This window comes from Bufo gargarizans, chromosome 3, assembly GCF_014858855.1.
Source record: "Bufo gargarizans isolate SCDJY-AF-19 chromosome 3, ASM1485885v1, whole genome shotgun sequence".
Taxonomy (NCBI): domain Eukaryota; kingdom Metazoa; phylum Chordata; class Amphibia; order Anura; family Bufonidae; genus Bufo; species Bufo gargarizans.
The window spans coordinates 550,150,404-550,177,968 of record NC_058082.1 but is presented as its reverse complement, the minus strand read 5'-3'; the positions used below and the strand labels follow the sequence as shown (position 1 = coordinate 550,177,968).

Sequence of the window (27,565 nt, the reverse complement as noted above, 5' to 3'; positions counted from 1 at the left end):
AGGCAGTATTATAATAGTTATATTCTTGTACATAGGAGCAGTATTATAGTAGTTATATTCTTGTACATAGGAGCGGTATTATAGTAGTTATATTCTTGTACATAGGAGCAGTACTATAGTAGTTATATTCTTGTACATAGGAGCAGTATTATAGTAGTTATATTCTTGTACATAGGAGCAGTATTATAGTAGTTATATTCTTGTACATAGGAGCGGTATTATAGTAGTTATATTCTTGTACATAGGAGCAGTATTATAGTAGTTATATTCTTGTATATAGGAGCAGTATTATAGTAGTTATATTCTTGTACATAGGAGCAGTATTATAGTAGTTATATTCTTGTACATAGGAGCCGTATTATAGTAGTTATATTCTTGTACATAGGAAGCAGTATTATAGTAGTTATATTCTTGTACATAGGAGCAGTATTATAGTAGTTATATTCTTGTACATAGGAGCAGTATTATAGTAGTTATATTCTTGTATACAGGGGGCAGTTTGACGAAGGTGCATTCCTGGGGCAGCATTATAGAAGTTGTATTCTAGACCATACAATGCCATTTTGGAGTAATGACTGGAGTTTGGAATTTACTAAACTGTGACTGGAATTTCTCTCTCATATGTTGCGGTATAATAGTACTGTACAGGCAGTTTCAGGGTTGTGGTTAAGTGGTCCGTAAATATTTGTCTTGCTTTTGCAGTCATTTCTAGCATCGTCCTTCATCAGTCTCAGACAGGAATTTGAGAGATTGTGTATGAAGTGATGTCAGTCCAGCAGCTGCTGGAGGTCTGCAGCACTAATGTCTCGTTACTAGTCGTGTACACGTATTTTTCCAGCCTGTCTTCCAGATAAGGAGAGCACAGTTGATGGGTTATGACACCTCACTGCGCCCCAGGCAGGAACTGACCAGAGACTCCCTATGGATTTTCACAACATAGTCTATAGTCTCTGAAAGACAAATCCAAACTATGGATAGGAACATAGCAGAGCAGAGTTTATCAGGTGCAATGTGACAGGTGGGGGGGGGGGGGGGGGGAGGGGATTTATCAGGACCGGCTTTACATACATCAGTCTTCTCCTGTAGCGAAGTAAAATGCCCCTAATGTATTAAGAAGCAGAAGTCTGGCCCCACAAACCTAAATATACATCAGATCAGTACAAGATAAGTAATGTGACTCCACCAGCAGAATAGTGAGTGCAGCTCTGGAGGATAATACAGGATGTAACTCAGGATCAGTACAGGATAAGTAATGTATGAACACAGTGACTGCACCAGCAGAATAGTGAGTGCAGCTCTGGAGGATAATACAGGATGTAACTCAGGATCAGTACAGGATAAGTAATGTATGAACACAGTGACTGCACCAGCAGAATAGTGAGTGCAGCTCTGGAGTATAATACAGGATGTAACTCAGGATCAGTACAGGATAAGTAATGTATGTGCACAGTGACTGCACCAGCAGAATAGTGAGTGCAGCTCTGGAGTATAATACAGGATGTAACTCAGGATCAGTACAGGATAAGTGATGTATATACACAGTGACTGCACCAGCAGAATAGTGAGTGCAGCTCTGGAGTATAATACAGGGTGTAACTCAGGATCAGTACAGGATAAGTAATGTATGTACACAGTGACTGCACCAGCAGAATAGTGAGTGCAGCTCTGGGGTATAATACAGGATGTAACTCAGGATCAGTACAGGATAAGTAATGTATGTACATAGTGACTCCAGAAGCAGAACAGTTGATTTTAATATAGTATTAACATAGCGAGTACGGTTAAAAAGTTCAACCAGGAGATAGGTGGAGATATGAATTTTAGGAAAAGGTGAGCGAGACCTAGACTTAGAGCTTATGCCTCAAAACTTTTTTTTTTTCTGTGTCCATTCAGAGTTTTTAGCGGCCTGTATGCAGAACCATTCACTTCACTAGGGCAGCAAAAACTACGGATATTCTGTGTATATTCCGTGTCCGTATGTCTCTTCCGCAAAAGAATAGAACATGTCCTATTATTGCTCATATTACGGACAAAGATAGGACAGTTCTATAATGGCAGAAGGCACGCGGTCGGTAGGTCACCGGTCTCATGTGATCCTGGAGATGCCTACAAAGAAATTAGACTGCGGAGCGCAGCGCTCACCTCGCAAGGGAAGATACATCAGAAGTCACTTCTATTAGGTCTGGGCACTGTGTGCATGTCGAGATTACAATAAAAGGCCTCATGTACATGACTGTACTTTTGGTCCATGTCCAAACCACATTTTTTGCAGAACGCCATTAATTTCTATGGGTCTCAAAAAATGCAGACAGCACACGGATGTCACCCATGGATAGAACATGTCCTATTTTTTTCCTAGATATTTCTAATGATGGGAGTGAGAAAATTGTGAATACAAACAGTCAACAACTGCTCTGGCCACCAGTGACCATGATGGTGGTCCCTGGTGTCCCACGGCCGGGTCCTTCTCTTCCCTCAAAGCACAGCCTTGTGCCCCAGGAATCATGACCACAGCAACTGGTAAAAGGAATGGGGAACAGCTGTCTGATCCTGGTCACCCATCCTTTCTCACCCACATCTCCGTCCTCATCTCTCCAATCCTATTGAGGATGTCCAGGATAGATATGGTGACCTGGACTCATCATCTATAGTCTTGTACTAAAAGCTGTATGTCTGTGGTCACTGGCGTAACTATAGGGGTCGCAGAGGGCCTCCCTTGCCAGTGGCGCTGGACTTTTCCCTTTATAAGATGCAGTGCATCTTATAAAGGGAATACATAATGGATGCGCTCACTAGTCTGCAGGAGGAGGGGGAGAAAAGAGCAGTGAGCTGTACAGTACAGTACTTACCACTCCTCCTGCTCGCTCTTCCCGGGGCCCGCGCTGCTGTGTCATGGCTGCCTGCAGCGTCAGGATGTATAGAGCGCACTCTGACCTGACGCTGCAGGAGGTCAGGTGAATTTATTATTTTATAGTCTGACCTGAGGTCTGATATGGAGGTCTAATGGGGGGTCTGGAGAGGTCTAATGGGGGGGTCTGGAGAGGCCTATGGGGGGTCTGGAGGTATGACTAGGGGTCTGGAGGTCTGACTGAGGGTCTGAAGTAGTCTAATGGGGGGGGTCTGGAGATATGACTGGGGGGTCTGGAGAGGTCTGAGAAGGAGGTCTGGAGAGGTCTGAGAAGGAGGTCTGGAGAGGTCTGAGAAGGAGGTCTGGAGAGGTCTGGAGAGGTCTGAGAAGGAGGTCTGGAGAGGTCTGAGAAGGGGGTCTGGAGAGGTCTGACTGGGGATCTGGAGAGGTCTGACTGGGGGTTCTGGGGAGGTCTGATTTGGGGTCTGGAGGTCTAATGGGGGTCTGATTGGGTGTCTGGAGGTCTAATGGGAGTCTGATTGGGTGTCTGGAGATCTAATGGGGGTCTGATTGGGTGTCTGGAGGTCTAATGGGGGTCTCATTAGGGGTCTGGAGTTTTGATTGAGGGTCTGGAGGTCTAATAGGGGGGTCAGATATGGGGTCTGGAGGTCTAGTGGGAGTCTGGAGGTCTAATGGGGGTCTGAGGTCTGATATGGGGTCTGGAGGTCTAATGGGGGTCTGGAGGTCTAATGGGGTCTTATATGGGGGTCTGGAGGTCTAATGGGGGTCTGATCTGAGGTCTAAAACTGGGGTCTTATATGGGGTCTGACAGAGGTCTAAAGGGGGTTTGGTCTGAGATGGGGGGATCTGATCTGAAACGAAGGGGGAATTTTTTTGTACTATCACACAATATAAAGGGGTGTTTTTGTACTGACGCACTATCTGTGTGGTACCAGTATTTTCATGGGGACTGTTTCTGCAGGAAAGTATTGGGGAGCACAGTGGACACAGTATTGGGGGGGCAGGATGGGGTGTTGAGAAGGTGGGAGGATGATGGAAAAGTAGGAAAGTATGATGTCTGTTTAACTCTGCAGAGACGAGGCGCGGCTGAAAGAAGTCACCATGGTGGTCTGTCTGACAGGAGAAGAAGAGGAAAGAGAATGTCTACATCAGAGAAGTCACTGGATGTCAGAGGTGGTGCTGTATGACCCTGGATGTTCTGTAGCGCTGTATGTGATGTTTTCCAAATATGTCTTTAAAGGGGTTGTCCATAATTTTTTTTTTGTCCGAGCGCTGCCTTCTCTGCTCATCACTGCAAATGCTACGGCGAGCAGGTTAACAGAACAGAGAAAGCAGCTCTCATATCAGCGCTGCCCTCTCTGCAAACAGCAGATCGTTGGGGGTGCCGGAGGACCCCGGCTGATCTGATATTGATGACCTATCCTGAGGATAGGTCATCAGTAGTAAAAAGAGGACAACCCCTTTAACAGTAGGACTGGAGGGAAAGGGGGGCATTTCAATATTTGTCTTGGGCAGCAGGAAAGCTAGGTGCACCAGCGCTGAGTGAAAGGGGGTGGGGGGGGGCAGGCTGAACTCTTGCACCAGGGCCCATGAGCCTTTAACTACGCCCGTCTGTGGTCACCCACCAGAATGGGGTGCAAATTAAAAGGTACCAAAGTATTAAAGTTGCCGCTTGGTGATGTCATCATTTGGAGTTCTTACACCCATCGCTCAAGATGACTGTTTTGTGTAACCTCTGGTGGAGGCATCTCCCTTCAAGCACCTGCCTAGGAATATATTGGTACCACCATCTCACCATCCTATTACTATAGAACATAATCGTACAGCTAATGAACAATGTGAACACAATATATAATTATTAATATAATATTAATATATTAAGTATCATTAGGTCCAGTAGGCGGATTCATGTATCAGTATATCCGTATTGTGGTCAGAGCTCCATTTTTTTCTGATGCAGAGCACCAAATCCCCTTCACAGTGAAATGATAAGATTCTCTTACCTGCAGCCACCACTAGAGGGAGCTTATGAGCTCATTGCAGACATTCAATCCAAAGCTGTAAGCTCTTAAGCTCCCCCTAGTGGCAGCTGCAGGTAGTTCAGTCTCGGTCGTGCCTGTAAGAAGGGAAACAGGGGGTTTGGAGCTCTGGAGCTCTCACTGCTATAAAGATGTATGATTGAAATGAATCAACACAGAGTAACAGGCCTGAAAATGACAAGGAGTTAAAAAGGTGGAGATGTGCTCTTCTATCACTGGCATCAGGTAACCCTTTTAAGAATGCACTGTTCATTTATCCTCACTCGACCCAGCGATGCGCCAGCTGCAGCCATCTGTATGGAGGGAGGATGACTAGGATTACCGGCAGTAGACACAACTGTATTAGGCTACACTGGCAGATGTTCAATCCAACGTAATGAACATTTTAACGGTACAATTTGTGCGTGGTCGTAAATTTCTTTTCACTCTGCTCACTGACAGCTCAAATCTTTATACGGCTGCTCAGAGAACAGCGCCTCCAGTGGCCAAATTATTATTGCTTAAAGGGACACTAAATATAGGACTAAATAGGGTAAAAAAAATGATTGTCAATAAATGCCTATTTGACTGAAAGAGAAATTGTTGCAGAATTTTTGACATTTCCTTTTATACGTGTATGTGTAATACCGACTTAGACCAGGCTACAAACTACATTTTAAACGATATGGGTGGAAATTCATTTCATTGCCATCTAGTGGTCATAAGTGGTACTGCAAGATTTTTGTATTTTTTATTTTGAATTAGTACTAAGATGATTACTTTCTCTTTGGTCACTCAGTAATCCTTTTTCACTATTTCCTTATTTTTTTTGCAACAATTTATATTCTTTGGCGGATACGTGAAATGCTTATTGTGAACCCCGTTGCATTCTGGAACATGTATAGAGGCTTGAGTACAAATAGCAGACTGCAGGCATGGCACGGGGAGAGTATATGCGCCGCCTGCCGCAGGTCTTTAATTAGAAGCTTTACATCACACGTTCACCGCTTGGAATCTCGACATCCTGCCCATTATAGGATTCTTCCTAAAGCTCCCGACTTCTGCAGTAATAACAGACATAGCTGAGATTCCTGCTCCGCACAAGTGATGCTTGTGGCATCTCAAGAGTCTTATATTTAACAGAGAACACAGAAGATCTTATGCAGCTGCGGTACCTGATAGACATTAATCTTCGGGTGGGGGAGGGGGTGGCGGTAACAATATTATACTTGACCGAATAGGACGTGTTTAGAACAGAATTAGGGTCCGTGAATTGCATCGCTCCATAGGAACCCCTATTGCGCTCTACAATTTTGTATGGAGGCACATGCTGTGGCGTGTTACATTTGCTTGCTGTATGACAGAGGTATTCTATTCTCTAGAGAAGCATTGCACTGTGTGGCGGCACTCTCAGCGACTGTGGTTCTGCACCTGTAGTCAAGGAACAGGCGACCGCCTCCTTTGCATTAAAAGTAGAGGAGTGCGCAATTTTGCAACCTATTTTATTGCTCTAATTTACCAAAAATAAAAAATTAAGCAAGAAATACTGGATTAAAAGCCTTCTACCGTTTTGTGCATACAGCTCCAATGCAGACTTATGTGTCTCCATGACGACAGACTACACACACACCCTCTGTAGTCTGGTCTTGAAGTCATGTGTTCCATCTGCCCGCATTTTGCAGTCTGTAGTGAAGTGGATGTGGGCCTAGATTAAAGGGGTTGCGCCCTATACTTGGCTATTTCTGGCGGTGCCATAGAGTATGAACATGCTTGACCTGCCTCTCCATTCGTATGGTAACATGGGACTCTCGCTTTTGTGATCAGCATTCCCAGTCTCGGCCCTCCCACCCATCAGATATGATAAATTTCAATCTTGGCACCACCCCTTTTTTAGTGGACGTGGCATGTTAGATGTCAAAGGGGGCATTAACGAGCTACTGTGCCTTGAACAGGGTACTTAGATACAAGTCTGGTGCACAAACTCAAAATTTTCCTCCGTTGACGGGGTGTAGCTATGGGACGTGCAGAACCAGAAGTCACCCGAGGGGGCGCAAACCAGTATTATGTCACATGATACAAAGGGCCCTCTCACTGATTTTGCACTGGGGCCCCAAGAGCTTTAAAGTGGCCCACCACTCCATATAGACATGTATAGTCAACAAAGCTGGTGCTCTCCATTCCTTCCATGCTTCCTCTGTTCCTCAATTTTGGGCCTTTTTTGGAATCCTTTTTTCAAGATGGCTGCAACATCCCTATGCAAGGCTCTGTCGGAAAGTCTAAGACAACCCACGCGTCTGCCCTTGGATGGTCACCGCCATTGGTGCCGATCCATTCTGTTCCAGACTTTTTAAAGCCTAAGACAGTAGTGGCCACCCTGAAAGTTGTCTGGCGGGGGACCAAAAAGGAGGTAGCATGAGAGGAACGGACAGCTACTGGTCATCAGGTCATGGATAGTAAAATTTTAGGCTTGGACTAGAGGGTCAACCTTTGAAAAAAGCCTACCATCATATTTATTCCAGAAATTTCCTACAGCCTGCAAAATTATTGCCGTTATCTATTCATAAGTAGCGGTCGAGACCTCTATTATTTCCACCCTTGGAATCCACATGCTAATTCACAACATCTACTTGGGCGTTAGACAATTATGAGCCACAGAGAACATCAGAGATGGCAATAAAACACAAAGTATTAAAATAACAATACACCCGCATAACAAAACTCCCACATCACAAGCTGGAAAATCATTGACCCTCTCATCATAGATGAACCACCACCTAACAAACATCAAGGATTCCTAGCCATAGGTGACATTGACTAGACTATTGTCTCTCTAGACCTGAAATGCGTGATACATTGAGAGCTCTTCCTATTGATGCTTTTAATGGCGTTCCGTAAAGAGACTGTTTTATTATTCAGAAAACCTCCGTGCTGGCTTTGTGCTTCGAGTTATTTTGCTGCGAATGTGAAGGCAATGAAATGTTTTATGTGTTATTAGTAGAAAAATATAATCTTTTGTTTCAAGGCCATGAAAGATTGTTCAGGAGAAAAGGATCTCAGCGTAGACATCATCCTAGCAACCGGTAGTTTTCATCAGGGAAAGGAACAAAAAGGCATTACTGTAGTCATTGTAGGCAACTTGAATCTATAGAGAAGAACCACAGGTTGTGTAGAGCATGACCACATAGAAGTTCAGGATTCGGGACCCAAAATTTAATAATGGGGACCAGAAGCGAAATTCGTAAAGCTGCCCCCACAGAAGCTTTCAGTAGTGAGGGTGCCAACCGTACACCTCAATCGTCGAGATATAGAACTATGAAAACCCACAAGAGAGGGTATCTGAGCAACTTGAATGTTTTTGTGAAGGTCTATAGCAGGCATGCTCAACCTGCTGCCCTCCAGCTGTTGCAAAACTACAACTCCCATCATTCCCAGACAGCCTACAGATATCAGCCTACAGAAGGGCATGGTGGGCCGCAGGTTGAGCATCCCTGGTCTAAAGTAGAGGTGACCATGTCCTTTCTCCAATAGAAACAAAGAATAGGCAGCTCATTTCTAGCTTTGGTTGGCGCCTTGTTTTTTTTAATAGTCCCTGTAGAGGACAACACATATCAAGAACCTCAAGGAATGAGGAGGTCTTTCACTTGATCGAACCTGAATATTTAGAGTGGTGGAGGTACACGTATTCAGTAATTTTTATGGTGACATCCCTAGTAAGGTATGCTGATGAAGTTATGCAGCCTACAGCTGATTGACCAGTAGTGGACCTCTCTGGTGGCGAGAGGACACAATCTAAAGTCTCATGTTTATGACTTTATCATGGTTCCCTACTAACTCCTACCAGTACTGATCCATAATATGACACTCAAAAAAGTATATGAAGTCCTGCTAGACCTCTTTATGTGTCATGAAATATACCGTACCTACCTACCCAAGATGAAGTGTTCCAGGAGGGGTGTTATGCCAAGCCCTGGCTAGTCAACCTATCTGTGAGTCAGGTTTCTAGCTTGGGGTCCAATCCCAGCCCCAGGCGTGACATTTAAGTCAAGTGTTGTCTTTATTTTTATTTTTTTATGAGTCCTAGTTCTTATGCATTTCCCTATTGTCAACTCCTGCATTAGAATTCCTGGTGAACTGACTTTTGGCTTGTTTCTGGATTAACCCTTAGTCTGCAGATTCGGCTTCCTTTGATTCTCCTGGTGAACTGACTTTTGGCTTGTTTCTGGATTAACCCTTAGTCTGCAGATTCGGCTTCTATTGATTCTCCTGGTGGACTGACTTTTGGCTTATTTCTGAATTAACTCCTTGTCTGCTGATTTGGCTGTATCTAGTTCTCTCTAGTTTTAACCCTGATTGCTGACTACTCTTTTATACCCCGTTGGTCATTCTGGTAGGTCTGTTATTGGCAAGCTCGTACCTTTTTGCTATCTTACTCTGCACATGTAACCTGGGTCCCTGGCTACTAAGTCCTTCTGGCCTTGTGGCAGGCTTGGGTGAATTACCTAAGGGTAGCATTAGTTTGTACTAACCGTGGTGGTTTAGGAAGACTGGTGGTTTTTGAGATTACTGGCTGTTATTCTAGACAGTGACAACAGTATTTCCCTACAGTATGGCTCCAATAAAATGCCACATTCCATCAGATGCAAGATAATAGGGTTCTGTATGGAGACACCATATGGCTGCACAAAGATTTGCTACAATAAGTGTTTAAGACCTGTCATGTTGAGTAGGAGTACTGAAGAGGGAACGTACTTTGTAGCTACGCAAGTCATTCATCAAAAGAGGTCGCAGGAATAGGGTATCAATATTTGGTCCTTGGGGGTCCAAACCTCAAGGACTCTTCCTGAGGCTGTAGCATTTGCATAGCGGCTCATCGAATGGGCATCTGTCCCTGTACTGCAGAAGTCGAAGACATGACCCCAGGAGGTTCGGCTCACAACGATCTGACAAGTTGTGGTCCCCAAGAACCGAAAAGGTAGTAAGCAAGCGCCAGTCCAGTCACTAGATAACTACATATCAGCACACAGTAGTTACATTGTAATCAGTAATATAACTTCTATCCAGACACAGCTAGAAGACATCTTTGCTGATATATCTGGTCGGGGAGCTTTGTTTGCTGATGCTGATAACATTTTCTATAGAGCGTTGCCTCTTTTATTATCATTGCATGTCCATTAGGCTTGACCCGGTTAGACTGCATTGTAAATGGGAGTTTTATGCTAAGGCATACCGCCATACCCTGTAGTTTGTGCTGCTGTGCACATATTTTTTTAAGCAAAATAAATTTTTAATTTAACAACATAAAAGCGGAGGTTCTGTCAGGTCAGACACAAATACTGCCATAAATTCACCACGGCTTCTTTCCTGCTTTTATCTACTGGATTTTGTGAAGTCTGAAGTATTTGACCTTTGCATTTTCCTTAGTAAGCATGTTTGTGAGCCCGCTCCTCGCACAAGATCTATCAGGCCTCCGCTTTCTGCTCTTATTTGATTCCTTGCAGATGAGACGAGAGGAACTCAACATCTCAAAATACTTACAAAAGAACCTGGGACTAATTAAAGGGAAAACTCTCTAGAAAAAAAATGACATTTTCTCAAATTTTTCAAACAAAAAGGACTTGACTCTCTGAACATTTAGGTTTTACTTGTATCCCCCATCATTCTATAGCATGCTTTTCTTAGAACACTGCATTGTACCATTCCTTTGTTATTGCTCCTGGAAATGTATAAATAAATTGACAATCTGGAGGGGGTAGTTACTGCAGACTCTGCTGCCATCCAATTAGTGGTTTCTACATTGTAGCAACTCTTGGCTGTTCTCTATATACCACAATTTTAAGGGACATGGCTCCACTTCTGACGCACTTGGTCCTATATGCAGGATTTAACATTAAACACTGATTGTGATTTATTTTCACAAACATGGACAACCCCTTTTAAAGGGATAGTCCCTCCTTGACAACTGAGACCTTCTCAGACAGTGAGGGAGCGCTCCATACAGAGCCTCATGCACGTGACAGGCTCCATACAACCTCCAACTTCTACAGAACCATCTACAGAAGTCTGTAAGGCCCTAATTAGGGGCGTAACTACCATAGCGGCAGACCGGGCGACTGCTATGGGGTCCAGGGCAAGAGGGGGCCCAGTCTTAGTTGGGATCATCTCCTCTTCTACTGGGGGTGAAAACTTGGTCTGGACTCTACCCTCTAAAGAAACAAATGAGGCAGTGGAAAAATGGCCCAAGGGTCATTAAAAGTGGTTTAGGCAGAAACCCTTCTGTCCTGTGGTTTGATCCTTGATATGGGGCACTTACTTCTCCATGTATGCCACTGGCCCTACTGTACCTCCATACACCTTCCCAGCTTTATGGATTGAAGTCTAGAAGATTTATGCAAAGTGCTACAACGGTATAGGATAAAATATCATACATTTTTCATTTTGTCATGGTCTTCAAGAACACTGAGATGTCCTAACCGAAAATGTCCTCAATAAAATGGTAAGGAAAACTCAAGCATCTCTTTGCTCTTAAAAGGATTCTCTACACTAACCAACAAAGTCACAGCAGAATATGGACAGATGATTGATGAAGATCAGTAAACAAGCTAATACAAGGCTACAGGACTGTACATATCCCAATAACCAAGGTGCCATGGTAGAAATTTTCTGTCACCGGCCAAGTTTTTGGGTTGCCTTTGGTTGATATCTTAGGATACTGTTTAGTTTACACAGATCAGTAAACCCCTGACCACCTTCAATATACCGTTGACATCCCACTTCTAGCTAGGACTGGAGATGACCTTTAGTCAAAGAACAAAGCAGAATGGTAAGAAGACAAAGGTTATGATGAGAAAGAAGACCAATAACCTTAGGAGTCAATGAAGAAGACATCAGAGAACACATTCTTCTTGCGTCGATGATTAACTACATTGGATTGAGCAGTCAAAGAACTATGTTGATGGGAATTTGGTAGAACAAGGATGAAAGCTGTAATGACGTGCGAGACAATGGTCAGGTCATAGAAGTTTCTGTGGATCCTTGGCCAAATAAGGCTGCAGCTTCCATTTGAAGTCAAAATCTCCATATAGGAGATTTATCTTAAATCGGGAAATAGTATAAGACTCGCCTCAGTAGAAAAGACAGATGGGCTAAGAAAAGTTCAAAGGCTAAAGAAGAAGACCATCAATGCGATGGGTTGGAGACAATTCTGAAGATCCAAACCGAAGTCAAGACCTGTTTATCTTCATATGGCTGCTGAATGATGACTTATAGGGGTATTCCCATCTTGGACATTGGGGGAATATTATTAGGATATGCCCCCAATGTCTCATAGGTGCGGGTCCCACCTCTGGGACCTGCACCTATACTTTGAACATAGCCCGCAAAGTGCCGGAGGGTATACCGTGGATGAGCAGTCACTCTTCATTCATTTTTATGGGAGTGGAAAGGCTAGTAATGTGCTAGGCTATTTTTGGAAGTCTACTTAAGACAAAAGGGAAGCGCAACGCGTGAGCGAGGCCACCGCTCCATTCACTCAAAAGGGGCTTACAGAAAAATGCTGAGCCAGCGATTGGCCGTTTTCATCAATCCTATAGAAATGGAGGGTGGCAGCGCAAGCCCAGTGCACCCTCTGGCACTTTGTGGGCTCGATTCTAAGTGTAGGTGTGGTCCCAGAGGTGGAAAGTCTATATGGAAATAGGTACCTCCCAAGGAAAAAGAACCATCTTGTTAGCAACACCTTGGGGAAGTGGCTCCTTATGAGTCAGTACTTTTTAACAAGCCTTAGGACATGACAAGATAAAATATCCAAGTCAAATATCCATCCCTAGACAGCAGTTTCGGGATGCTTGCCCCTCATCAGTACGGAGTAGGATTCTGGCTGGCAGAGTGACTATGTTCCTTATGCCTTGCAAGAGCCTGACGTTCCTCTTTCTTCCCGCAAAAATACATCTCAGCCCTCAAAAAATCCAGTAATAGATGTAGATGTAGAAAGCGGGGAGGAGGGGAATGCAGCTGCAATTTCTCTCTATGAATATGTGAGTACTTGCTGTGAGAGGGGAGATGGAGCTGATAATTCTGTGCACAGCATCATCACAAGAAGAAGATCCTGCCTGCTCATAAAGCATGCCGTTTTTTTAAACTAGGTTTTAATGTAGAGTGAAGTATCTTCTAAGAAATAGACAGGACCCGCCCCCGAGGATCATACTTTTATGGACTATTTAATATCTGTATGTCCCCTTTAAATCCTACTTTAATTTTTTACACGTTCCTAGGCTAAAATGTATCTTACCAGACCGGTTGACAGTTTTTCTCTCTCTTTCTAGATTTGATTTAATTCTCGGTACCTTCTACAAACAAGCCCCCCGGCAGCCGGGGAACATGGCCAAATGCATCTTCCATGTGTTTATTGTTCTGGTGTTAGAAAACCAGGACAATTGTTTTCATAGCTCTGCAAAAGATTCTCATGTTTTATGGAGAAACGAAATGTCTCGAGAGGCCGGAACGAAGGTTTAGCGTGACACATGATAATGTGCTAATCGTGTACTGAGCTGCCAAGTGTTCACACTCGGGGATCGGGACGTCTCTCGCGGAGGGACACTAACATGCGTTTACGCTCACCTGCAAATCTGAAGGTTTTAACAGAAGAGGAAAGGAAACAAAATTCAACAATCACAATGATCCTTGAAGAATAATTCAACATTCCAGGAAAAAGTGTGTGAAAGGGCGGGGCAAGACTTCAGTCTTTGGTGTCATGCTCCGCCCCATCAGGCTTGCACAAGACATGGAGACACCTAAATAATTAATAGCATTTGAAAGTTTTTAATCCAGTCCTATCCGGTAAAGCAGAGTGACCACCCATACGTGCACAGTTATAGCTCGCTCAAAGGACCAACTACATGTTTACTCCGTAATATGGTAGAAGTTTTCATGTTCTTCAGTTGTCACTAATCTACATTTCTATAAATTAGGCCTCCATAACTAGAACTGCGATCAGTCAACTTCTTAAGTTTGTGACCATTAGATGAAGTTAAACGTAAGAAGAAAAAACTAATATTTCCGCTGTGCAGGAATGCTACCTAATACTAAACTCCAGATCCTACTCTTCCCTTATATGTGATGAGAATTATATCCAATCACCAGATAGAAGACCATAAAACAAGATGATAAAATATAATAGAAGAAGCCAAAACAACAGAAAATGTAATCAACCAGAGATAAATCATAACCTGTACATACTTGGCAGTATTATAGTAGTTATATTCTTGTACATAGGAGCAGTATTATAGTAGTTATATTCTTGTACATAGGAGGCAGTATTATAGTAGTTATATTCTTGTACATAGGAGAGTATTATAGCAGTTATATTGTTGTACATAGGAGAGTATTATAGCAGTTATATTGTTGTACATAGGAGCAGTATTATAGTAGTTATATTCTTGTACATAGGAGCAGTATTATAGTAGTTATATTCTTGTACATAGGAGGCAGTATTATAGTAGTTATATTCTTGTACATAGGAGGCAGTATTATAGTAGTTATATTCTTGTACATAGGAGCAGTATTATAGTAGTTATATTCTTGTACATAGGAGCAGTATTATAGTAGTTATATTCTTGTACATAGGAGGCAGTATTATAGTAGTTATATTCTTGTACATAGGAGCAGTATTATAGTAGTTATATTCTTGTACATAGGAGCAGTATTATAGTAGTTATATTCTTGTACATAGGAGCAGTATTATAGTCGTTATATTCTTGTACATAGGAGGCAGTATTATAGTAGTTATATTCTTGTACATAGGAGCAGTATTATAGCAGTTATATTCTTGTACATAGCAACAGTATTATAGTAGTTATATTCTTGTACATAGGAGGTAGTATTATAGTAGTTATATTCTTGTACATATGAACAGTATTATAGTAGTTATATTCTTGTACATAGGAGCAGTATTATAGTAGTTATATTCTTGTACATAGGAGCAGTATTATAGTAGTTATATTCTTGTACAAGGGAGGCAGTATAATAGTAGTTATATTCTTGTACATAGGAGGCAGTATTATAGTAGTTATATTCTTGTACATAGGAGAGTATTATAGCAGTTATATTGTTGTACATAGGAGAGTATTATAGTAGTTATGTTCTTGTACATAGGAGCAGTATTATAGTAGTTATATTCTTGTACATAGGAGGCAGTATTATAGTAGTTATATTCTTGTACATAGGAGAGTATTATAGCAGTTATATTGTTGTACATAGGAGAGTATTATAGCAGTTATATTGTTGTACATAGGAGCAGTATTATAGTAGTTATATTCTTGTACATAGGAGCAGTATTATAGTAGTTATATTCTTGTACATAGGAGGCAGTATTATAGTAGTTATATTCTTGTACATAGGAGCAGTATTATAGTAGTTATATTCTTGTACATATGAACAGTATTATAGTAGTTATATTCTTGTACATAGGAGCAGTATTATAGTAGTTATATTCTTGTACATAGGAGCAGTATTATAGTAGTTATATTCTTGTACATAGGAGGCAGTATTATAGTAGTTATATTCTTGTACATAGGAGCAGTATTATAGTAGTTATATTCTTGTACATAGGAGCAGTATTATAGTAGTTATATTCTTGTACATAGAGGCAGTATTATAGTAGTTATATTCTTGTACATAGGAGCAGTATTATAGTAGTTATATTCTTGTACATAGGAGCAGTATTATAGTAGTTATATTCTTGTACATAGGAGCAGTATTATAGTCGTTATATTCTTGTACATAGGAGGCAGTATTATAGTAGTTATATTCTTGTACATAGGAGCAGTATTATAGCAGTTATATTCTTGTACATAGCAACAGTATTATAGTAGTTATATTCTTGTACATAGGAGGTAGTATTATAGTAGTTATATTCTTGTACATATGAACAGTATTATAGTAGTTATATTCTTGTACATAGGAGCAGTATTATAGTAGTTATATTCTTGTACATAGGAGCAGTATTATAGTAGTTATATTCTTGTACAAGGGAGGCAGTATAATAGTAGTTATATTCTTGTATATAAGAGCAGTATTATAGTAGTTAAATTCTTGTACATAGGAGCAGTATTATAGTACTTATATTCTTGTACATATGAGCAGTATTATAGTAGTTATATTCTTGTACATAGAAGGCAGCATTATAGTAGTTATATTCTTGTACATGGGAGCAGTATTATAGTAGTTATATTCTTGTACATAGGAGGCAGTATTATAGTAGTTATATTCTTGTACATGGGAGCAGTATTACAGTAGTTATATTCCTGTACATAGGAGGCAGTATTATAGTAGTTATATACTTGTACATAGGAGCAGTATTATAGTAGTTATATTCTTGTACATAAGAGACAGTATTATAGTAGTTATATTCTTGTACATAGGAGCAGTATTATAGTAGTTATATACTTGTACATAGGGAGCAGTAATTATAGTAGTTATATTTTGTACATAGAAGCAGTATTATAGATAGTTATATTCTTGTACTAGGAGCAGTATTATAGTAGTTATATTCTTGTACATAGAGGCAGTATATAGTAGTTCTAAAATTTTTTTTTAGTTATATCTTGTACATAGGAGCAGTATTATAGTAGTTATCATTCTTGTACATAGGAGACAGTATTATAGTAGTTGATATTCCTTGTACATAGGAGCAGTATTATAGTAGTTATATTCTTGTACATAGGAGCAGTATTATAGTAGTTATATTCTTGTACATAGGAGGCAGTATTATAGTAGTATATTCTTGTACATAGAAGGCAGGTATTATAGTAGGTTAATATTCTTGTACATAGGAGCAGTATTATAGTATTATATTCTTGTACATAGGAGCAGTATTATAGTAGGTATATTCTTGTACCTAGGAGCAGGCATTATAGTAGTTATATTCTTGTACAGAGGAGCAGTATTATAGTAGTTATATTCTTGTACATAGGAGCAGTATTATAGTAGTTATATTCTTGTACATAGGAGCAGTATTATAGTAGTTATATTCCTGTACATAGGAGCAGTATTATAGTAGTTATATTCTTGTACATAGGAGCAGTATTATAGTAGTTATATTCTTGTACATAGGAGGCAGTATTATAGTAGTTATATTCTTGTACATAGGAGCAGTATTATAGTAGTTATATTCTTGTACATAGGAGCAGTATTATAGTAGTTATATTCTTGTACATAGGAGCAGTATTATAGTAGTTATATTCTTGTACATAGGAGGCAGTATTATAGTAGTTATATCTTGTACATAGGAGCAGTATTATAGTAGTTATATTCTTGTACATAGGAGCAGTATTATAGTAGTTATATTCTTGTACATAGGAGCAGTATTATAGTAGTTATATTCTTGTACATAGGAGCAGTATTATAGTAGTTATATTCTTGTACATAGGAGCAGTATTATAGTAGTTATATTCTTGTACATAGGAGCAGTATTATAGTAGTTATATTCTTGTACATAGGAGCAGTATTATAGTAGTTATATTCCTTGTACATAGGAGCAGTATTATAGTAGTTATATTCTTGTACATAGGAGCAGTATTATAGTAGTTATATTCTTGTACATAGGAGCAGTATTATAGTAGTTATATTTCTTGTACATAGGAGCAGTATTATAGTAGTTATATTCTTGTACATAGGAGGCAGTATTATAGTAGTTATATTCTTGTACATAGGAGCAGTATTATAGTAGTTATATTCTTGTACATAGGAGCAGTATTATAGTAGTTAATATTCTTGTACATAGGAGCAGTATTATAGTAGTTATATTCTTGTACATAGGAGCAGTATTATAGTAGTTATATTCTTGTACATAGGAGCAGTATTATAGTAGTTATATTCTTGTACATAGGATCAGTATTATAGTAGTTATATTCTTGTACATAGGAGCAGTATTATAGTAGTTATATTCTTGTACATAGGAGCAGTATTATAGTAGTTATATTCTTGTACATAGGAGCAGTATTATAGTAGTTATATTCTTGTACATAGGAGCAGTATTATAGTAGTTATATTCTTGTACATAGGAGCAGTATTATAGTAGTTATATTCTTGTACATAGGAGCAGTATTATAGTAGTTATATTCTTGTACATAGGAGCAGTATTATAGTAGTTATATTCTTGTACATAGGAGCAGTATTATAGTAGTTATATTCTTGTACATAGGAGCAGTATTATAGTAGTTATATTCTTGTACATAGGAGCAGTATTATAGTAGTTAGTATTTCTTGTACATAGGAGCAGTATTATAGTAGTTATATTCTTGTACATAGGAGCAGTATTATAGTAGTTATATTCTTGTACATAGGAGCAGTATTATAGTAGTTATATTCTTGTACATAGGAGCAGTATTATAGTAGTTATATTCTTGTACATAGGAGCAGTATTATAGTAGTTATATTCTGTACATAGGAGGCAGTATTATAGTAGTTATATTCCTGTACATAGGAGCAGTATTATAGTAGTTATATTCTTGTACATAGGAGCAGTATTATAGTAGTTATATTCTTGTACATAGGAGCAGTATTATAGTAGTTATATTCTTGTACATAGGAACAGTATTACAGTAGTTATATTCTTGTACATAGGAGCAGTATTATAGTAGTTATATTCTTGTACATAGGAGCAGTATTATAGTAGTTATATTCTTGTATATAGGAGCAGTATTATAGTAGTTATATTCTTGTACATAGGAGCTGTATTATAGTAGTTATATTCTTGTATATAGGAGCTGTATTATAGTAGTTATATTCTTGTACATAGGAGCAGTATTATAGTAGTTACAGTATTTTCTTGTACATAGGAGGCAGTATTATAGCAACTATATTCTTGTACCTAGGTGGTGGGACTGTTCTGTGTGTATGCACCATTCTGACTGCGGTGTGTGAACAGTTTAGCTAGGTTTCCTCTGTGCTGAGGTTTATAGGGTCATTAACCAGTAATGGGTAGATTATTTATGACTGTTTCTTGGACTGTGTTACAAGAGACAGATATATACGGTGCCACGCCAAGCTGGCAAACACTTCAGGGCAAGATGGAAAAGGGAGAAACCAGGAATGTTCTGAATGTGGAGAGTAAACAGTGGTGGGAATAGATTTCTGTCACAGATATACTGGAACATATAACACCTATACATCCCTATGCAGATTAATGACACGGGTCGTACAGTAGGTCGCTGATGGAAGCTACCTGCTATTAGCGGAGGAGAGGGACCTGGCAAATTGCAGCAATTTCATCTATTTCCAGTATAAAGACATTAAACAAGACTTACAATTTTTTGCCTGAATGGAGGCAAGTTGTAATTCTAACATACAGACAGATGGGGCACTGTTTCTAGAAGAAAGCAGCCAAGATTTGTAATCCTGAAAATCTCCTTTAAAGGGGTTATCGAATCCTAAAAAATAGCCCCCCCCCCCATATGCCGGGCCCCCCACGCTGAATATACTTACCCGGGTCCCCGCTCCCTGCGCCGCTCCTGGTCCCCGCACTGCCGCTGCTGCTTCTCCCGCGCCTGGATGAAAACATCCGGTGTCAGGGGCAGCCAATGGCAGGGGGCATGGGGACGAGCCTCCCTAGTATCGAGGGTGATGCTAGGCAGGCTCGTCCCCGTCTGCCATTGGCTGCCCCTGACACTGGATGTTTTTATGCAGGCACGGGAGAAGCAGCAGCGGCAGTGCGGGGAGCAGGAGCGGCGCAGGGAGCGGGGACCCGGGTAAGTATATTCAGCGTGGGGGGCCCGGCATATGAGGGGGGTTACATTAAGTTGTTGAGCGAATTAAAGTTTATGAAGTGGATATGATTCAAATTTCAGGAAAAATTTGATTTGCCGCAAAGCCGAATTTCCTCGTGCTTCATGGAAACAAATAAAATTTCCCTGAAATGGCGGTAAAAATAAATAAATAATCATACTTGTCTCATCCATGTGAGTGTGAAAAGGCCGCGGCGTCCTGAAGATCCCATGCAAAATCTCGGCCGTGCAAAATGCTGCGCTGGATCTTCAAGCAAGGTGGCCACGGCGGCCTCTTCGCGATCAAATGGATGAGGTAAGTATGGCGGCGCAATCGCCGTTCTTGGTCATTGCAATCGCTATTTACAAAGAAATGCGACTGCCTGTCCTGGGTCTCATGTGGTTGCAAAGACATTTGCGCGCCATGGTGCGGTGCAAACATATTTCACATTCGCCAAACTGCAAGTAGGCCTGTCTGTTTTCAAATGCCAGGGCTGAATTTCAGTCTCTGTCCTGCCCTGCTGGGAGTTGTAGTACTTTGGCAACGAAATGAAACTGTTGGATACTAAATCCATCCAGGACACGGTGTCCTCCACGGATCACAGAAGATAGATGAGGAGTTATAGAGGAAGGTCTATGGTATTTAGGAAGAATCTTTACGTAGAAGAGAAGTCCCAGGAGGGTGGAGGGGGTCTCAGGAGGGTGGAGGGGGTCTCAGGAGGGCGGAGGGTGGAGGGGGTCTCAGGAGGGTGGAGGGGAGGGGGGGCTCGGGAGGGCGGTGGGGGGCTCAGGAGGGTGGAGGGGGTCTCAGGAGGGCGGAGGGTGGAGGGCGGAGGGGGTCTCAGGAGGGCGGAGGGGGTCTCAGGAGGGTGGAGGGGCTCTCAGGAGGGCGGAGGGTGGAGGGGGTCTCAGGAGGGTGGAGGGGGTCTCAGGAGGGCGGAGGGCGGAGGGGGTCTTAGGAGGGTGGAGGGCGTCTCAGGAGGGCGGAGGGTGGAGGGGGTCTCAGGAGGGTGGAGGGGGTCTCAGGAGGGTGGAGGGGGTCTCAGGAGGGCGGAGGGTGGAGGGGGTCTCAGGAGGGTGGAGGGGGTCTCAGGAGGGCGGAGGGTGGAGGGGGTCTCAGGAGGGTGGAGGGTGTCTCAGGAGGGTGGAGGGGGTCTCAGGAGGGTGGAGGGGGTCTCAGGAGGGCGGAGGGTGGAGGGGGTCTCAGGAGGGTGGAGGGGCTCTCAGGAGGGCGGAGGGTGGAGGGGGTCTCAGGAGGGTGGAGGGGGTCTCAGGAGGGCGGAGGGTGGAGGGGGTCTCAGGAGGGTGGAGGGGGTCTCAGGAGGGCGGAGGGTGGAGGGGGTCTCAGGAGGGTGGAGGGGGTCTCAGGAGGGCGGAGGGTGGAGGGGGTCTCAGGAGGGTGGAGGGGGTCTCAGGAGGGCGGAGGGTGGAGGGGGTCTCAGGAGGGTGGAGGGTGTCTCAGGAGGGCGGAGGGTGGAGGGGGTCTCAGGAGGGTGGAGGGGGTCTCGGGAGGGCGGAGGGTGGAGGGGGTCTCAGGAGGGTGGAGGGGCTCTCAGCGTGGTTTGTTGCTTTAAATACCAGAGGTATAAATATGAATCGTGCAACAGCTGCAAGGAAATATGAGGGATGGAGATGGACGACCCCTCATTTTATATGTATTATATATTTAGACAATGCGATAGGGTCCGCAGCGGTAGGAGGACCCCCTGAGGACCTCTAGAATTAGCCCTTCAGACAGTTTTTATGGCCCCCGTATTACTGTAGTGGGGGACGTCTGCGATCCCCCCCCCCCATTCCATAGGGGAACAATAGACACTGAGGATGATGGGCATATATTCGGATGCACAGCTGAGGTGTCGTGCCAATGGCCCGGGCCGGGAGTCAACCTGAGCTAATGAGTGCAGCGCTCCCTCCCCAATATAAACCTGAGAAGTGCCAAGAGAAGAGGGCGCTCCCTGCTAGAATCCACAAACCCGCCGCCAGCCTCTTTATTACTGCTCTTTTAACCCCTCGCCTGCCAGATGTCTCAAGGGGGTTATGACGACGCGCTGCAGAGCCCCCCAACGTAAGCCGGGCCGCAATATTATAGGAAGTGAAACTCATTTAAGCCTCATTCACACGTCAGTGTTCCACATACTGTACGGATTTTCCACGTACCCATTCATTTTAATGTGTGTATTCGCACATCATTTTTTTTACCACGGCCCGTGTTTTTTTTTTTTTTTTTGCACCGACGCATAGTCTATGGGTTCGTAAAAACCACAGAAGCAATCTGTGTTTTGTCCATGTTTCACGGATCATTAGGAAGGGATGCATTGAAAATTATACTTCAGCCGCACAGTGTCCGTGAGACACGGATGACACACAGACAGCAAAAATATATATAACGGACACACGGACCCAACTCGGATCCTTCGCGTACATCTTCACGGAGGCATCGCTGACCACCTTTTCACGGATTTAAGGGCGGACGTGTGAATACTTTAATCTGACACCTTTGACCCCAAAATCTTAATACTAAAGCTGTCCTGTGCCAGATTAGAGGAGAAATCTGAAAATCTGACACAGTTGATGTATATATATATGTGTGTGTGAGGATATACCAACGTTTTTTGCATTCCGTATACAGAACCATTCATTTCAATGGTCCCACAAAAGAAATACGGACTGTACTCCGTATGCATTCCGTTTCCGTATTTCCGTTTTTCCGTTCCGTTGAAGGATAGAACATGTCTTATTATTGCCCGCAAATAACGTTCCGTGGCTCCAGTCAAGTCAATGGGTCTGCAAAAAAAAAAGGAACACATACGGAAATGCATTTGTATGTCTTCCGTATCCGTTCCGTTTTTGCGGCACCATCTTTTGAAAATGTTATGCCCAGCCCAATTTTTCCTATGTAATTACTGTATACTGTATATGCTATATGGAAAAACGGAACGGAAAAACGGAACGGAAACAAAAAACTGAATAACGGATCCGTGAAAAAACGGCACGCAAAACACTGAAAAAGGCCTCATGCACACGACCGTTGTTGTGTTCCGTTCCGCAAAATGGGGTTTCGTTGTTCCGTGATCCGTTTCCGTTTTTTGTTTCCGTGTGTCTTCCTTTATTTTTGAAGGATCACCAGACATGAAGGAAAGTAAAAAAAAATCTAAGTTTAGTTTGCTATGCAAATGATAGGAAAAAAACGGACGCGGGTGACAATCTTGTGTGCCTCCGTGTTTTTTCACTGTCCCATTGACTTGAATGGGTCCGCGAACCGTTTTCCGTGAAAAAAATAGGACAGGTTATATTTTTTTGACGGATTGGATCCACGGATCACGGATGCGGATGACAAACGGTGCATTAGCCGAGTTTTCAACGGACCCATTGAAAGTCAATGGGTCCGCAGAAAATCACGAAAAACGGAACAACGGACAAGGAATAAAACAACGGTCGTGTGAACGAGCCCTATGACTGTATATAGTGTATGTATCTACTGTGTATTTAAAAGTGGTTTCCAACATTTTTTGTCCTCAGGATAGGTCATCAGTATCTGATCGGCGAGGGTCCCCCGCCGATCAGCTGTTTGAGAAGATCCTCGCGCTCCTGTGAGATCCATGGCCTTCTCGCAGCTCACCAAGCACAGCGCCGTCCATCGTATAGTGGCCATGCTTGGTATCGCGCTCAGCCCCATTCACTTGTATGGGGCTGATCTGCGCCTAGGCCACGTGGCCAATGAAGATGCTACTGCCTTCTCAAACAGCTGATCGGCGGGGGGGTGTCACGGGTGACGGACCCCCCCACCGATCAGATACTGATGACCTATGCAGACGATAGGACAGCAGTATTAAAGTCTCGGAAACCCCTTTAAATTGTTACGTTAAATCCTCCCCACCTCCACTCTTCATTTCACATATGTTGAAAATTCGAAGTGCAGTCATTTTTTATTCTTCGTTTTTTATCCTTGTAACCCATATATACATAGAGATTCCAATTATACTGGCACCAAATATATAGAAAACGCATCCAAAACGCACAGCTAACGCCATGCGTCTTTTGATGCAATAAAATAACTATACACCAGATAAATGGATGCGTTGTAAACATATCCTCCTGCAGATGGATATTTTAACCATTGTATTATTTATACACCACATTTTACTTTATAGATTTTTTTATTTTGAGTCCACCTTGATATATGCTCCAGACCACGTTTTTTTTTTTTTTGGGGGAGGGGGGGGGGTTTGGATGTCAAATCTAACCTACCCCCCCAATTAAGTGCTGAGCTATATAAGGCGACCAATACATCACCACTGATGAAGAAGTTTGAAACGCGTTTGGTATAACACAAGAGCAGTGAAAGGAATAATATGACTTACGTCTGAAGGTCTTCATCAATGGTTAAATCAATGTCACCGCCAGATCTCTGAGAAGCTCTGACAGACGTTCTTCAGTACCTCTTGCTTGAGGTTCTTTTGTTTTGGTTTCGTTTTGTCATCTCGTTTCCCTCTCTCAGCTGTCATCTAGTTGCACTGATTGCATCCCTTTATATCCCCTCCCATACTGCATCACTTAATACACCTCTGTATTAAGTGCATGGAGCCGGTGGTCGTGTCCCCTCACTATTATAGGGTTTTCAGGATGTCACTCAGTCTAGGTACGAGGGCATGCAATTTTCTATCATTAAGATCTTTGCATGGGCTGAGCAGTCAGGGAGAGCTCTAGGGCTTTTATAGGGCTCACCCTTATGTTCCTTAGTTTGGGGATCAAGTCAGATGGATCTCTATTTGTGACTTCTAGTTTTCTGAGACACCATCCGTGACAATCAATTTGTCTCCAACTACGTCAACCTATTTGGGCTAACTGACATTCAAGCGCCAACCCATGACGGATCCGCACCAAACGCGAGTGGGAAAGTAGCCTTATTGATAAACTACAGTAGCAGTGTCTTAAATAGCGTTTTATGACCCCAAATATTGATCAAATCCACTGCTACAGAGACTGTTATATCTAGTAACTATTCTTTATGATGGACTTTACATCATTTTTAGTGGACTAGCAGGTCATTATCATCATCGGGTTACTACCCCCCCATTGAGGTTGAGGATCTAGAACTGACTTTACCTTTATTATACCAACCAAGTGGGAGCAGCACTTTTTACAGATTTTAATATTCTTGTTTTATGTATTTTTTCTGAGTTTTTATGTAATAAATGTTTATGGGATTTGATCCTGTGCCCTTTGGTAGTTCATGCAGCACTGGATATTGAGCGCCCTCCAGTATATTTTACATATTGCACTGTGGCTTTGGAGCGGGCGCCTATTCCATTGTCCAAGGTGAGCTGAGCCACTGGTCACATTTATTCTTTCCACGTTACATTTTGCTACGTCTGTGTGTAGTAGAACAGGAAGGCCTCTGTGTATGAATGTATGTGTGTCAGTATATATGTATGGACAGGAAATGTATACGATTGCACATACATATGCAGCACCCTGGAATCTGCCTGTACATGGAGATGCTGGCACTGAGAAGTCTGGCTCAGGGTCTGGTTCAGGAAAGACCTGGGATTCAGGACAGAACCACAGCCAGAGATAAAGGTATAAGTGGAATCCTTCTTGAAGGATTCTTCATGTTCGCTTGCATTCTGTGCTCCCTCAAACCTGCAAGAAAATGCATTGAGATGACTCCTTTTTGAGTCCTCTCCGTCTTAGTGCATGAGCACAGGAGTCCTCTCAATGCATTTCACTGCTGGTTTGAGGGAGCACAGTGTGGGAATACATGTGAGTATATCACCGGAATCAGCATCACTTACACTTTACACCTTACTCTAGTTTGGGGGGGTCAGAGCTGATAGATTCACTTTAAAACTAATCTTTAGGAGGAAGACAGAGCAGGGAGAAGATGGAGATAGAAGATGAAGACAGAGACTGGGATAGAAGATGAAGACAGAGCAGGGAGACAGAAGATGGAGACAGAGGTTGGAGATAGAAGATGATGGAGAAAGAGGTTGGAGATAGAAGATACAGACATAAGATGGAAACAGGGGCTGAAGAAAGAGGTTGGAGACAGAAGAGGGAGACAGAGGATACAGATTGAAGATAGAAACATTGGCTGGAGACAGAAGATGGAGACAGAGGCTGGAGACAGAAGATGGAGACAGAGGCTGGAGATAGAAGATGGAGACAGAGGCTTGAGACAGAAGATGGAGACAGAGGCTTGAGACAGAAGATGGAGACAGAGGCTTGAGACAGAAGATGGAGACAGAGGCTTGAGACAGAAGATGGAGACAGAGGCTTGAGACAGAGGATGGAGACAGAGGCTTGAGACAGAAGATGGAGACAGAGGCTTGAGACAGAAGATGGAGACAGAGGCTTGAGACAGAATGGAGACAGAGGCTTGAGACAGAAGATGGAGACAGAGGCTTGAGACAGAAGATGGAGACAGAGGCTTGAGACAGAAGATGGAGACAGAGGCTTGAGACAGAAGATGGAGACAGAAAGGATGGAGACAGAAGGCTTGAGACCGAAGATGGAGACAGAGGCTTGAGACAGAAGATGGAGACAGAGGCTTGAGACAGAAGATGGAGACAGAGGCTTGAGACAGAAGATGGAGACAGAGGCTTGAGAAGAAGATGGAGACAGAGGCTGAGACAGAATGGAGACAGAGCTTGAGACAGAAGATGGAGACAGAGGCTTGAGACAGAAGATGGAGACAGAGGCTTGAGACAGAAGATGGAGACAGAGGCTTGAGACAGAAGATGGAGACAGAAGATGGAGACATGGCTTGAGACAGAAGATGGAGACAGAGGCTTGAGACAGAAGATGGAGACAGAGGCTTGAGACAGAAGATGGAGACAGAGGCTTGAGACAGAAGATGGAGACAGAGGCTGGAGACAGTAGATGGAGACAGAGGCTTGAGACAGAAGATGGAGAGAGCAATTGGAGACAGAGGCTTACTGTGAACTTGGTGTAGAGCTGGTAGGTGAGCAGTGGGTTGGGGAGCTCTCGGAAGTACAGCTTGCACAGTGAGCCCACACAGTGAATGTCCTGGAGGTAGACTTCTCTGGTCAGGTCCGGACATTGCTCAGAGCCGAACTCCTGCCTGCAAAATACAGAGCCAGATGTGAGAGGAGCTCTGCACGTACTACAGTCCTCACTGGAGCATGACATGATGGGGGTTCTGGTGCTGCAGACTTCTCTGAGACTGTATCACACATTAAGGGCTTACGTAAATAGCTCAGCAGACTGTATCACAAACTACAGGATTAGATACACCAACAGACTGTATCACACATGATAACCTGATACACATGGCTCAGCATGCAGTATCACACATCACAGGGTTAGATACAGACTGTATCACACATGATAGGCTTAGATACATCTGCTCAGCAGTAAATATCACACATGATAGATTAAGATGAATCAGCTGACCAGAGAGTATTGTACACCATAGACTTAGATACATGCCACAACAGACGGTAGTAGCACACATTGACAGGCTTAGATACAGGCTCGGCAGACAGTATTGCCCAAAACAGACTTGGCAGGTTTAGATACGTGGCTTGGCAGACAGTATCACATGATAGGCTTAGATACACAGCAGTCCACTGTCAACAAAGTTGTGACCTTACATGATGGGAGTTGTAGTGTGCTGCGGACATTCGCTAGAAGCCTGTGTCTATTCATATTAGGCTGATGTTCTATTGGAACAATATTTCATTTTTATGCTTTTACTAAGATTTTTCACCCTGGATAATTAGAATGTATTAATAACCGGTAATTATAGCAATCACATTACTGAACCGTGGGATCGGGTCAGGAGATGTCCCTGTGTGAGCAGACCCGGTTATTACAGCCTACACCAGGCAATTAATATCCGGAGAACGCTGACCCATATAACACCAGCTCTGTCTTCTGATATGACCCAGATAATTGCA

At 42.7% G+C, this 27,565-nt stretch overlaps 1 protein-coding gene across 1 annotated transcript in view; it reads right to left on the bottom strand.

The window, feature by feature from the left end:
• Window positions 1–27,565, bottom strand: part of ARHGAP31 (Rho GTPase activating protein 31) — a 173,639-nt gene that overhangs the window by 43,765 nt on the left and 102,309 nt on the right. The window contains exon 3 of the mRNA XM_044284094.1: window positions 26,583–26,727. Within this exon, the coding sequence (XP_044140029.1) occupies window positions 26,583–26,727 (145 nt within the window). The remainder of the gene's footprint in view (window positions 1–26,582; window positions 26,728–27,565) is intronic.